Here is a 13,864-nt window from a genome sequence, read left to right on the forward strand (position 1 = left end):
GGGCAAAACTGTGACAGATTGAGTACAATGTGGGAAAGTGTGAGGTCACCTACTTTGGACCTAAGAAAGATAGATCAGAGTATTTTCTAAACGGCGAGAAGCTAGGAACTGTTTTAGGGGTCCATGTACAGAAAGCTAGTGAACAGGTACAAAAATAATTCATAGAATCATAGAAGTTTACAACATGGAAACAAGCCCTTCGGCCCAACATGTCCATGTCGCCCAGTTTATACCACTAAGCTAGTCCCAATTGCCTGCACTTGGCCCATATCCCTCTATACCCATCTTACCCATGTAACTGTCCAAATGCTTTTTAAAAGACAAAATTGTACCCGCCTCTACTACTGCCTCTGGCAGCTCGTTCCAGACACTCACCACCCTTTGAGTGAAAAATTTGCCCCTCTAGACCCTTTTGTATCTCTCCCCTCTCACCTTAAATCTATGCCCCCTCGTTATAGACTCCCCTACCTTTGGGAAAAGATTTTGACTATCTACCTTATCTATGCCCCTCATTATTTTATAGACTTCTATAAGATCACCCCTAAACATCCTACTCTCCAGGGAAGAAAGTCTCAGTCTATCCAACCTCTCCCTATAAGTCAAACCATCAAGTCCCGGTAGCATCCTAGTAAATCTTTTCTGCACTCTTTCTAGTTTAATAATATCCTTTCTATAATAGGGTGACCAGAACTGTACACAGTATTCCAAGTGTGGCCTTACTAATGTCTTGTACAACTTCAACAAGACATCCCAACTCCTGTATTCAATATCCAAGAGTTCTAAAAGAGGTGGCTGCAGAGATAGTGGATGCATTGGTTGTGATCTTCCAAAATTCCCTAGATTCTAGAACGGTCCCAGCGGATTGGAAGGTAGCAAATGTAACCCCACTATTCGAGAAAGGAGGGAGAGATAAAGCAGGGAACGACAGGCCAGTTAACCTGACATCGGTCGTCGGGAAAATGCTGGAATCCAATATTAAGGACTAGAAACGGAGCACTTAGAAAATCATAATATGATTAGGCAGAGTCAACATGGTTTTATGAAAGGGAAATCTTGTTTGACAAATCTATTATAGTTTTTTTGAGGATGTAACTAGCAGGGTAGATAAAGGGGAACCAGTGGATGTAGTATATTTGTAAAAAGGCTAATGGAATGTTGGCCTTTATCTCAAGGGGTCTGGAATACCAAGGGATGGAATTGATGTTATAGCTGTACAGAGCTCTGGTTAGACCCCATCTTGGAGTATTGCGTTCAGTTCTGGGCACCGCACCTCAGGTAGGAGATATTGGAGGGGGTGCAGCACAGATTCCCTAGAATGATACCAGAACTAAAAGGGTTAAATTATGAGGCCAGGTTGCATAGACTAGGCTTGTATTCCCTTAAATATAGAAGATTAAGGAATGATCTAATTGAGGTGTTTTAGATGATTAAAGGATTTGATAGGGAAGATAGAGAGAAACTATTTCCTCTGGTGGGGAGTCCAGAACAAGGGGGCATAACCTTAAAATTAGAGCAAGGCCGTTCAGGGGTGATGCCAGGAAGCACTTCTTCACACAAAGGGCAGTGGAAATCTGGAACTCTCTCCCTCAAAAAGCTGTTGAGGCTGGAGGTTAATTGAAAATTTCAGAACGGAGATTGATAGATTTTTGTTAGGCAAGAGTATTAAGGGTTACAGAATCAAGGCAGGTCTAATTGAATGCTGGATCAGGCTCGAGGGGCTGAATGGCCTACTGCTGTTCCTATGTTTACACTCTGCCTTGTTTCAAAAGTGTGCTTATCAGTCCGTCTTCTGAAAAGACAGGAGACCACACATAGTGGCACTTGCAAATTAACAGTACCCAAAATTTGTCTGTTATCATCATTTATTGATACAGGCTGTGTTACTGGGCTAGTTATGAATTCAGATTGATACAGGCTGTGTTACTGGGCTAGTTATGAATTCACATTGATACAGACTGTGTTACTGGGCTAGTTATGAATTCAGATTGATACAGACTGTGTTACTGGGCTAGTTATGAATTCAGATTGATACAATCTGTGTTACTGGGCTAGTTATGAATTCAGATTGATACAATCTGTGTTACTGGGCTAGTTATGAATTCAGATTGATCCAGACTGTGTTACTGGGCTAGTTATGAATTCAGATTGATACAGGCTGTGTTACTGGGCTAGTTATGAATTCAGATTGATACAGGCTGTGTTACTGGGCTAGTTATGAATTCAGATTGATACAGGCTGTGTTACTGGGCTAGTTATGAATTCAGATTGATACAGGCTGTGTTACTGGGCTAGTTATGAATTCACATTGATATAGGCTGTGTTACTGGGCTAGTTATGAATTCACATTGATACGGGCTGTGTTACTGGGCTAGTTATGAATTCAGATTGATACAGGCTGTGTTACTGGGCTAATTATGAATTCAGATTGATACAGGCTGTGTTACTGGGCTAGTTATGAATTCAGATTGATACAGGCTGTGTTACTGGGCTAGTTATGAATTCAGATTGATACAGGCTGTGTTACTGGGCTAGTTATGAATTCAGATTGATACAGACTGTGTTACTGGATTAGTTATGAATTCAGATTGATACAGGCTGTGTTACTGGTTTAGTTATGAATTCAGATTGATACAGACTGTGTTACTGGATTAGTTATGAATTCAGATTGATACAGGCTGTGTTACTGGGCTAGTTATGAATTCAGATTGATACAGACTGTGTTACTGGGCTAGTTATGAATTCAGATTGATACAGGCTGTGTTACTGGTTTAGTTATGAATTCAGATTGATACAGGCTGTGTTACTGGGCTAGTTATGAATTCAGATTGATACAATCTGTGTTACTGGGCTAGTTATGAATTCAGATTGATACAGACTGTGTTACTGGATTAGTTATGAATTCAGATTGATACAGACTGTGTTACTGGGCTAGTTATGAATTCACATTGATACGGGCTGTGTTACTGGTTTAGTTATGAATTCAGATTGATACAGACTGTGTTACTGGGCTAGTTATGAATTCAGATTGATACAATCTGTGTTCATGGCTAGTTATGAATTCAGATTGATACAGGCTGTGTTACTGGGCTAGTTATGAATTCAGATTGATACAGACTGTGTTACTGGATTAGTTATGAATTCAGATTGATACAGACTGTGTTACTGGGCTAGTTATGAATTCAGATTGATACAGGCTGTGTTACTGGATTAGTTATGAATTCAGATTGATACAGGCTGTGTTACTGGTTTAGTTATGAATTCAGAATGATACAGGCTCTGTTACTGGTTTAATTATGAATTCAGATTGATACAGACTGTGTTACTGGTTTAGTTATGAATTCAGATTGATACAGACTGTGTTACTGGGCTAGTTATGAATTCAGATTGATACAATCTGTGTTACTGGGCTAGTTATGAATTCAGATTGATACAGGCTGTGTTACTGGGCTAGTTATGAATTCAGATTGATACAGGCTGTGTTACTGGGCTAGTTATGAATTCAGATTGATACAGACTGTGTTACTGGGCTAGTTATGAATTCAGATTGATACAGACTGTGTTACTGGGCTAGTTATGATTTCAGATTGATACAGGCTGTGTTACTGGGCTAGTTATGAATTCAGATTGATACAATCTGTGTTACTGGGCTAGTTATGAATTCAGATTGATACAATCTGTGTTACTGGGCTAGTTATGAATTCAGATTGATACAGACTGTGTTACTGGGCTAGTTATGAATTCAGATTGATACAGGCTGTGTTACTGGGCTAGTTATGAATTCAGATTGATACAGGCTGTGTTACTGGACTAGTTATGAATTCAGATTGATACAGGCTGTGTTACTGGGCTAGTTATGAATTCACTTTGATACAGGCTGTGTTACTGGGCTAGTTATGAATTCAGATTGATACAGACTGTGTTACTGGATTAGTTATGAATTCAGATTGATACAGGCTGTGTTACTGGTTTAGTTATGAATTCAGATTGATACAGGCTGTGTTACTGGGCTAATTATGAATTCAGATTGATACAGGCTGTGTTACTGGTTTAGTTATGAATTCAGATTGATACAGGCTGTGTTACTGGTTTAGTTATGAATTCAGATTGATACAGGCTGTGTTACTGGGCTAGTTATGAATTCAGATTGATACAGGCTGTGTTATTGGATTAGTTATGAATTCAGATTGATACAGGCTGTGTTACTGGTTTAGTTATGAATTCAGAATGATACAGGCTCTGTTACTGGTTTAATTATGAATTCAGATTGATACAGACTGTGTTACTGGTTTAGTTATGAATTCAGATTGATACAGACTGTGTTACTGGGCTAGTTATGAATTCAGATTGATACAATCTGTGTTACTGGGCTAGTTATGAATTCAGATTGATACAGGCTGTGTTACTGGATTAGTTATGAATTCAGATTGATACAGGCTGTGTTACTGGTTTAGTTATGAATTCAGAATGATACAGGCTCTGTTACTGGTTTAGTTATGAATTCAGATTGATACAGGCTGTGTTACTGGTTTAGTTATGAATTCAGATTGATACAGGCTGTGTTAATGGTTTAGTTATGATTTCAGATTGATACAGACTGTGTTACTGGTTTAGTTATGAATTCAGATTGATATAGGCTCTGTTACTGGTTTAGTTATGAATTCAGATTTATACAGACAGTGTTACTGGTTTAGTTATAAATTCAGATTGATACAGACTGTGTTACTGGTTTAGTTATGAATTCAGATTGATACAGACTGTGTTACTGGGCTAGTTATGAATTCAGATTGATACAGGCTGTGTTACTGGGCTAGTTATGAATTCAGATTGATACAGGCTGTGTTACTGGATTAGTTATGCATTCAGATTGATACAGGCTGTGTTACTGGGCTAGTTATGAATTCAGATTGATACAGACTGTGTTACTGGTTTAGTTATGAATTCAGATTGATACAGGCTGTGTTACTGGGCTAGTTATGAATTCAGATTGATACAGGCTGTGTTACTGGGCTAGTTATGAATTCAGATTGATACAGGCTGTGTTACTGGGCTAGTTATGAATTCAGATTGATACAGGCTGTGTTACTGGGCTAGTTATGAATTCAGATTGATACAGGCTGTGTTACTGGGCTAGTTATGAATTCAGATTGATACAGGCTGTGTTACTGGGCTAGTTATGATTTTAGTGGGTAGGAGTTATGCCACATCTATACAAAGCCCTGGTTAGACCACACCTGGAGAACTGTGTTCAGTTCTGGGCACTGCACCTTAGGAAGGATATATTGACCTTGGAGGGAGTGCAGCATAGATTTACTAGAATGATACCTGGACTGAGCGATTACACAAACTAGGGTTGTATTCCCTGGAATTTAGAAGATTAAAGGATGATTTGGTTGAAGTTTTCAAGATATTAAGGGGAACTGATAGGGTGGATAGAGAGAAACTATTTCCACTGGTTGGGGAGTCTAGGACAAGGGGCCATAACCTAAAAATTAGAGCCTGGACTTTCAGGAGTGAAGTTAGGAAACACTTCTACACGCAAGTGGTGGTCGAAGTTTGGAACTCTCTTCCTCAAATGGCAGTTGATGCTAGCTCAATCTGAGATTGATAGATCTTTGTTAACCAAAGGTATTCAGGGATATGGGGCTAAGGCAGGTTTTTTGATATATATTAATGACTTGGACTTGGGTGTACAGGGCACAATTTCAAAATTTGCAGATGACACAAAACTTGGAAGTGTAGTAAACAGTGAGGAGGATAGTGATAGACTTCAAGAGGACATAGACAGGCTGATGGAATGGGCAGACACGTGGCAGATGAAATTTAGTGATGAAAGTGATACATTTTGGCAGTAAGAATGAGGAGAGACAATATAAACTAAATGATACAAATCTAAAAGGGGGTGTAGGAATAGAGAGACCTGGGGGTATATATGCACAAATCTTTGAAGGAGGCAGGGCAGGTTGAGAAAGCGGTTAAAGAAGCATACGGAATCCTGGGCTTTATAAACATTTACCTGACGAAGGAGGAAGCCTCCGAAAGCTTGTGAATTTAAAATAAAATTGCTGGACTATAACTTGGTGTTGTAAAATTGTTTACAATTTATAAATAGAGGCATAGAGTACAGAAGCAAGGAAGTTATGATGAACTTTTATAAAACGCTGGTTCGGCCACAACTGGAGCATTGTGTCCAGTTCTGGGCACTGCACTTTAGGAAGGATGTGAAGGCCTTAGAGAGGATGCAGAAGAGATTTACTAGAATGATTCCAGGAATGAGGGACTTTAGTTACATGAATAGACTGGAGAAGCTGGGGTTGTTCTCCTTCGAGCAGAGAAGGTTAAGAGGAGATTTGATAGAAGTGTTCAAAGTCATGAAGGGTTTAGATAAAGTAAATAAATAGAAACCGTTCCAATTGACGGAAGGGTCGAGAACCAGAGGACACAGATTTAAGGTGATTGGCAAAAGAACCAAAGGCGACATGGAGAAAAACATTTTTACGCAGCGAGTTGTTATGATCTGGAAAGCACTGCCTGAAAGGATGGTGGAAGCAGATACAATCGTGGCTTTCAAAAAGGAATTGGATAAATACTTGAAGGGGAAAAATTTGCAGGGACACAGGGAAAGAGCGGGAGATTGGGACTAACTGGATTGCTCTTACAAAGAGCCGGCATGGGCTCAATGGGCCGAATGGCGGCCTCCTGTGCTATAATCATTCTATGATTCTACATGGAGTTAGGTCACAGATCAGCCATGATTTCATTGAATGGTGGAACAGGCTCGAGGGGCTAAATGGCCTACTCCTGTTCCTATCTTCCTATAGGTTTGAATGATGATCCTGTTCTTTTTGCAGAGGGAGCTTGGAGCCATAAGCAGAGAAGTTGAACGGATTGGTGGGGAAGCCAGGCGGTTGGGTCTGATCCACCCACACATCAGGGAGACCCTGCAGGAATGTCTGGAAGAGGTGGAAGTATCCTGGGAAAACCTGCATCGGAAAGCTGGGGAGTGGAAGGAGAAGCTGGTCCAGGCCGAGGAGATCCAGGCCTATGTCAGCGAGTGTCGGGTTTTCATGTAGGTTGTAGTGGGACGGGGAGGGTGTGGCTCGTCACGTACTGTAATAGATTGTACTGAGAGAGAACTCAACCAGAAGCACCTAGGGTCGCCAACTCTGGTTGGGTGTATTCCTAGAGGTTTCCTCACATGACCTCCCACCTCAAAAAGAGAGAGAAACTGTTCCCATTGGCGAAAGGGTCAAGAACCAGAGGACATAGATTTAAGGTGATTGGCAAAAGAACCAGAGGTGATATGAGGAAAAATGTTATTACACAGCGAGTGGTTAGAATCTGGAATGCACTGCCTGAGGGGGTGGTGGAGGCAGATTCAATCATGGCCTTCAAAAGGGAACAGAAGAACATAAGAAATAGGAGCAGGAGTAGGCTGCTCTCAAGTCTGCTCCCCCTCAAGTCTGCTCCGCCATTCAGTCAGATCATGGATGATCATCAACCTCAACTCCACTTTCCCCCCCAATCCCCATATCCCCTGATTCCCCTAGAATCCAAAAATGTATCCATCTCAGCCTTGAATATACTCAATGACTCAGCATCCACAGCCCTCTGGGGTGGAGAATTCCAAAGATTCACAACCCTCTGAGTGAAGAAAAGGTTCCTCATCTCGGTCTTAAATGGCCGACCCCTTATCTTGCGACTATGCAATCTAGTTCTAGACTCTCCAGCCAGGGGAAACTGAACAAGTACTTGAAAGGAAAAAATTTGCAGGGCTACAGGGATAGGGCGGGGGAATGGGATGAGCTGGATTGTTCTTGCATAGGGCCGGCGATGGGAGGACGGTCAGATCGAGCGAGAGATCAGGTGGAAGAATGGGGAGTGATGATCAGATGGAAAGATAGTTGGTGAAGGAGATGTGTAAGAGGAGAAACAGATCATATAGAGATTAGTGGGCCGAGTGAGAGAGAGGGAGACTGGGCGAGAGAGTGAAACAGCAGGCTGTGGGACAGATGCAACTCACTGTGAGCATTGCGACAGGAAATCTGCTGTTTGGAAGTGAAAATAGGAGGTGCATCTACTCCCTGGAGGTGAGGGGGGTGGGGGAAACGGAGCTTACCAAGGGTAAAGTTAGAGAGACCTGGGGGTGTTAGCTGAATCACTGCCCACCATGTCCAACAGTGTGAGACAGTAATAAACAAAGCGAACAGCACGCTGCGATCTATTGACACTTCAGCTGCACTCAGATCACCAGTCATTATGCTGAAGCTGCTGACCCCCTCTCTCCTGATCTGCCTAGTCAGACCAACACCTGGAGTATCGGCTACAGTTCTGGTCACCATGTTGCGAGGGCCCTCTAGGCCCTACAGACAGTGCAGAGCTCCTCCATGTCGGGGGAGAGCTGTGGGCAGTGAATAGACAAGCTGGCGCCTCTTCGTCCTCAGAAGGCCCCCTGGAGAGGTTTATTACATTCCTACCCGGATAGAGAAAGTAACAGTGCTTTCAGATACCCCAGAACAAGAGGGCACAGGGGCAGGGCGTGAAGGACAAGTTTAGGACTGATGTCGGAAAGCATTTCTTTACATAGAGGTTGATCCTCACCTGGAAGAGTTACTGGGCAGGGTGCATGAGGTCAGGACACTGGGCTCATTTAAAAACTGCTGTCGTGGGAAGGCAGGAGGGTTGGGGTTTCGGAAGGATGGGATCAATAAATTGAAGGGTTGCCTTCCTCTGGTTCCCATCTTGTGGTTGAGGAAGAGTCAGAACCTTCAGACAGAAGCTGAAAAGCAAGGATTTTTTTTAACGATAAAAGCCACTGTGTATTCCTGCTTGTTCCTTTACACAGGGCCTGGGTGAATGAGATGGACACATTGCTGGACTCGGAGGAGCAGGCCAGGGGAGTCCTGGGAGCTGAACAGCTCTGCAAACGTCACGAGGAGTACAAGCGAGAAATTGACAAGCAAAGAGCCAAATACGAAGAGCTGAGAACGACGGGAATCGAGCTGAGAGAGAACAGGCACATCGTGTCAAAAGAGGTAAAGAGGCCTGAGGGCCTCCGCTCCCCACCGTTGGCCCTGTACCCCACTCCCCACCGTGGGCCCTGTACCCCACTCCCCACCGTGGGCCCTGTACCCCACTCCCCACCGTGGGCCCTGTACCCCACTCCCCACCGTGGGCCCTGTACCCCACTCCCCACCGTGGGCCCTGTACCCCACTCCCCACCGTGGGCCCTGTACCCCACTCCCCACCGTGGGCCCTGTACCCCACTCCCCACCGTGGGCCCTGTACACCATTCCCCACCGTGGGCCGTGTACCCCACTCCCCACCGTGGGCCCTGTCCCCCACTCCCCACCGTGGGCCCTGTCCCCCACTCCCCACCGTGGGCCCTGTACCCCACTCCCCACCGTGGGCCCTGTCCCCCACTCCCCACCGTGGGCCCTGTCCCCCACTCCCCACCGTGGGCCCTGTCCCCCACTCCCCACCGTGGGCCATGTACCCCACTCCCCACCGAGGGCCCTGCGCCCCGTTCCCCCACGGAGGGCCCCGCGCCCCGTTTCCCCACCGAGGGCCCCGCGCCCCGTTCCCCCACGGAGGGCCCCGCGCCCCGTTCCCCCACGGAGGGCCCCGCGCCCCGTTCCCCCACGGAGGGCCCCGCGCCCCGTTTCCCCACGGAGGGCCCCGCGCCCCGTTTCCCCACGGAGGGCCCCGCGCCCCGTTTCCCCACGGAGGGCCCCGCGCCCCGTTTCCCCACGGAGGGCCCCGCGCCCCGTTTCCCCACGGAGGGCCCCGCGCCCCGTTTCCCCACGGAGGGCCCCGCGCCCCGTTTCCCCACGGAGGGCCCCGCGCCCCGTTTCCCCACGGAGGGCCCCGCGCCCCGTTTCCCCACGGAGGGCCCCGCGCCCCGTTTCCCCACGGAGGGCCCCGCGCCCCGTTTCCCCACGGAGGGCCCCGCGCCCCGTTTCCCCACGGAGGGCCCCGCGCCCCGTTTCCCCACGGAGGGCCCCGCGCCCCGTTTCCCCACGGAGGGCCCCGCGCCCCGTTTCCCCACGGAGGGCCCCGCGCCCCGTTCCCCCACGGAGGGCCCCGCGCCCCGTTCCCCCACGGAGGGCCCCGCGCCCCGTTCCCCCACGGAGGGCCCCGCGCCCCGTTTCCCCACGGAGGGCCCCGCGCCCCGTTTCCCCACGGAGGGCCCCGCGCCCCGTTTCCCCACGGAGGGCCCCGCGCCCCGTTTCCCCACGGAGGGCCCCGCGCCCCGTTTCCCCACGGAGGGCCCCGCGCCCCGTTTCCCCACGGAGGGCCCCGCGCCCCGTTTCCCCACGGAGGGCCCCGCGCCCCGTTCCCCCACGGAGGGCCCCGCGCCCCGTTCCCCCACGGAGGGCCCCGCGCCCCGTTCCCCCACGGAGGGCCCCGCGCTCACTAAACTGGTGCCTGTTTTCCTGCTAACAGGTTGATGAGAAGCTGAATGAACTGTCCGAGCAGATGGATCATGTGGTGAAAAAGTGGGAGAAGCAGGAAGACCTGTACGAGAAGGAGCTGTGGAAACAGGAACAGCTCCGAGAGCTGGAACTGATAGCTGCCTGGCTGGGCTCCAAAGAAGGGTTTGTAACCAGCGACAAGTATGGGGTAAGAATGAGCTCCAGGCCCATTAATCCTGGTTTCTTGTTGATCCCCTGGTTCGTGGCAGGAGGCAGTAAGCGGGCTACTTTACGGCTTCAAATTGAGAGATAGTTACCTGGGACAGCAGGGTCAGAGCCTCAGTTCTTTTGGCTGAGACTGCTGAACATCAACCTGCTCTGGCTCGACTGATCTTCCTTCAACCCAGTGGTGCAGAGATGAGTGGGCCAGTGTCACACCATTACAGGGCACATCAGAATGATAGAGGGTACAACTATTAGGAAACATGGAACAGGCTGGGGCTCTTTTCTCTAGAAAAAAGACGGCTGTGGGGTGACCTGATTGAGGTCTTGAAGATAATGAAAGGGTTTGATAGAGTTGACATAGAGAAAATGTTTCTAATAAATCCAATAAGGAATTCAGGAGCTGCATCCAGGCTGCGTAGAGGGCTGCAATTGGGAGGTGGAACAATGAAGGATGTGTGACGTGTCAGAAGCCAAGATGAGTCATTTCTGCGCTGGCCCATGTCAGAGCTGCACACTGAGCCGGGAGAATGGAACAGCTTCCCTTTCAGATACCTGAGGGGGAATTTTAACCCCCAAGAACGGGTGAGTTGGAGTCGGGTGGGGGGGTGAAAATACCAGTTTTTGCGATCGCGACTGCAAGCCGGCTCCAACGCGCCTACTTCTGGGTTTAACTTGGGCACGTTTGGATGCGCGCGCTGCTGATTCACTTATATCGCGTCCCCAATTACGGCACGTGCACAAGAGAGAGGGGCACAAGAGAGAGGGCCACAATACAGATCTGGAGAACAGCAGAGAGGGGAGCAACAGAGGGGCCGAGGTTGTAAGAGGCACTGCCCATGTGAGAGGGCCTACAGGCAGAGGCTGAGCTTCCTTTACCTATCTGAAGAGCAGCGCCTACACAGGCGCAGATTGAACCGAAAGGTGGTCGCAGACATCTACAGCCTCCTTCAGGAAGAGCTGCTCCTTGCTGGATCTGGTGGCCACGCATTGCATGTCGCAGTAAAAGTCACCACTACCCTCAATTTCTTTGCCTCTGGCTCCTTGCAGTGCACCAGCGGAGAAATCTCCACAGTGTGTCAGTCATCTGCACATAAATGTATACGACAGGTGATGCCAGGGTGTCCGATTACATGAACTTCTCCTGCGACGACAATAGCCAGAATGAGCGGGCAGTGAGTTTCACCTCTCTGGCTGGCTCCCCACATGCGCAGGATGCAATTGATTGCACACATGTGGCAATCCGAGGACCACCTCATGAGCCAGGAGTCTTTATCAACCAAAAGGGCTTTCACTCCATCGAATCACAGCTGGTGTGCGACCACAGGAAGAGATTTATGCAGGTCTGCGTCAGATTCCCTGGCAGCTGTCATGATGCTTTCATTCTGCGCCAGTCCAACATTCCAGATCTCCTCCAAACAGGAGACAGACTTAAGGGTTGGCTCATTGAAGACAAGGGATACCCCCTTCAAACCTGGCTCGTGACACCTGTGAGGAACCTCACCAATGAGGCACAAGAGTGCTACAACCACATGGCCAGCAAGTGTGTCATTGAATAAGGCATCGGCATGTTGAAGATGCATTTCAGGTGCCTGGATAGGTCTGGAGACGCCCTTCAGTATTCGCCAGTAAGGGTATCCAGAATCATCGTGGTGTGCTGCGCCCTGCACAACATAGGGCAGCAGAGAGGATTAGAGGTGGAGGATGAAGGCACTCATCAATCATCCTCTGATGATGATAACAGCATTGAAGAAGAGGAAGAGGAAGAGGACAATGAGCAATATGAAGATTGGGCACCCATCGCCAGACCAGCTGTGTACCTGCTGCCAGGAATGCCCTCATATCTCACAGGTTCTCTTAAGTAGTGGCAAAAAAGGCATTGAAATACTCTGGCCAGCTCCCATCACCACCAACACCCCCGCTTTGCACAAAACAGTCCTTCAACCAAGCATACACCCATTGCACATCCACCCAATGGGTACCACCATGTATTGGCATTCATCATGATGCAAATGAAAGAGTGACTTAACACACGAGACGCAATAATGGGCAAGACGTAGAAGTGGTGCGAATCAATACATTTAATGTGCCAATATAAAAAAGGAAACTTAACAGCATAACATTTCTTCAAACACCATGGGCTCGATTTTACCACCCGCTATCGGGTGCGTTCTCGGCGGGGGGGCCCCGAAAATCGGGAAATCCAGGAGTGGGACCGGATCGCGCCTCGATCCCGCCCACTTCCGGGTTCCCCGCTGACGCGCCGGCGTGCGCGCGCAGCCCCCGCTGGTGGGAATCCCGCAGGCAATTAAAGCCAGCGGGATGCCACTTGACAATATTTAGTTAGGTATTTCAGGTCATTAACTGACCTGATTAAGGGACTATGTGGGATTTTGGAACAACATGGGACTGTTTCCCACACTGGGGGAAACAGTCCCAGCTCGAATGGACGTGTTGCAGCTGTCAGCCTGTGGCAGCTGCAAAGGCCCATTTGACGGGGGGAGGGGGGGGGGGGAGACCCTCACCCATTGCAGAGGCCACTCTGTCACTTGGGACAAAGTTTGGCCTCCACCACCCTCCTCCTGACGGTCAAAGTCACCAACCTGCACACTTACCCCGGGGTCCGGAGACATGTACCTACCTTGCGGATCCCCTCAGATGTACATCTTGCGGATGGGGGCCGCCGTAGCTGCAGTCATAACCTCCTCGGAGGGCGAACAGCATCACCAGCCTCACCAGCCTCGCCATCCACGCCGTCCACCTCTGACACGTGGAGCTCCACAACAGAGTGCTGTGACACATCCACCTGTACAGCAGGAGGGAGGGCTACTGCAGAGAGAGATGCGTCGCAGAGGGCACTACCCTCGCCACAGGGTCCACAGACCGAGGCTCAGCCTCCTGGACCTCTCTGAGCAGCAGTGCACACGGAGGCTCAGAGTCACTCGACATGTAGCCGTGGACATCTGCAGCCTCTTTCATGCCGAGCTGCTCCTGGCTGGCCCGTGCACCATCTTCCTACCTGTCGCTGTCAAAGTCACCACTGCCCTCCCAAACTTCTCCTCCGCAGCCTTCCAGGGTGCAACCGGGGACATCGCCGATGTCTCTCAGTCATCTGCGCAGAAGAGCCCTGCAAATACACCTACACCCACTCTGCAGTGACACAATGGGTGGCATCAGTGGTGGGTCCTCATAGTGATACCCAGGAGCGGGCATTATTGCACAAACCGGAC

General features: G+C 48.7%; 1 protein-coding gene across 1 annotated transcript in view; it reads left to right on the forward strand.

Annotated features, from left to right (window-relative positions):
- Positions 1-13,864, forward strand: part of sptbn5 (spectrin, beta, non-erythrocytic 5) — a 394,215-nt gene that overhangs the window by 320,015 nt on the left and 60,336 nt on the right. The window contains exons 60-62 of the mRNA XM_067991151.1: positions 6,849-7,066; positions 8,843-9,032; positions 10,444-10,620. Of these exons, the coding sequence (XP_067847252.1) occupies positions 6,849-7,066; positions 8,843-9,032; positions 10,444-10,620 (585 nt within the window). The remainder of the gene's footprint in view (positions 1-6,848; positions 7,067-8,842; positions 9,033-10,443; positions 10,621-13,864) is intronic.

This window comes from Heptranchias perlo, chromosome 10 (genome assembly GCF_035084215.1).
Source record: "Heptranchias perlo isolate sHepPer1 chromosome 10, sHepPer1.hap1, whole genome shotgun sequence".
Classification (NCBI taxonomy): domain Eukaryota; kingdom Metazoa; phylum Chordata; class Chondrichthyes; order Hexanchiformes; family Hexanchidae; genus Heptranchias; species Heptranchias perlo.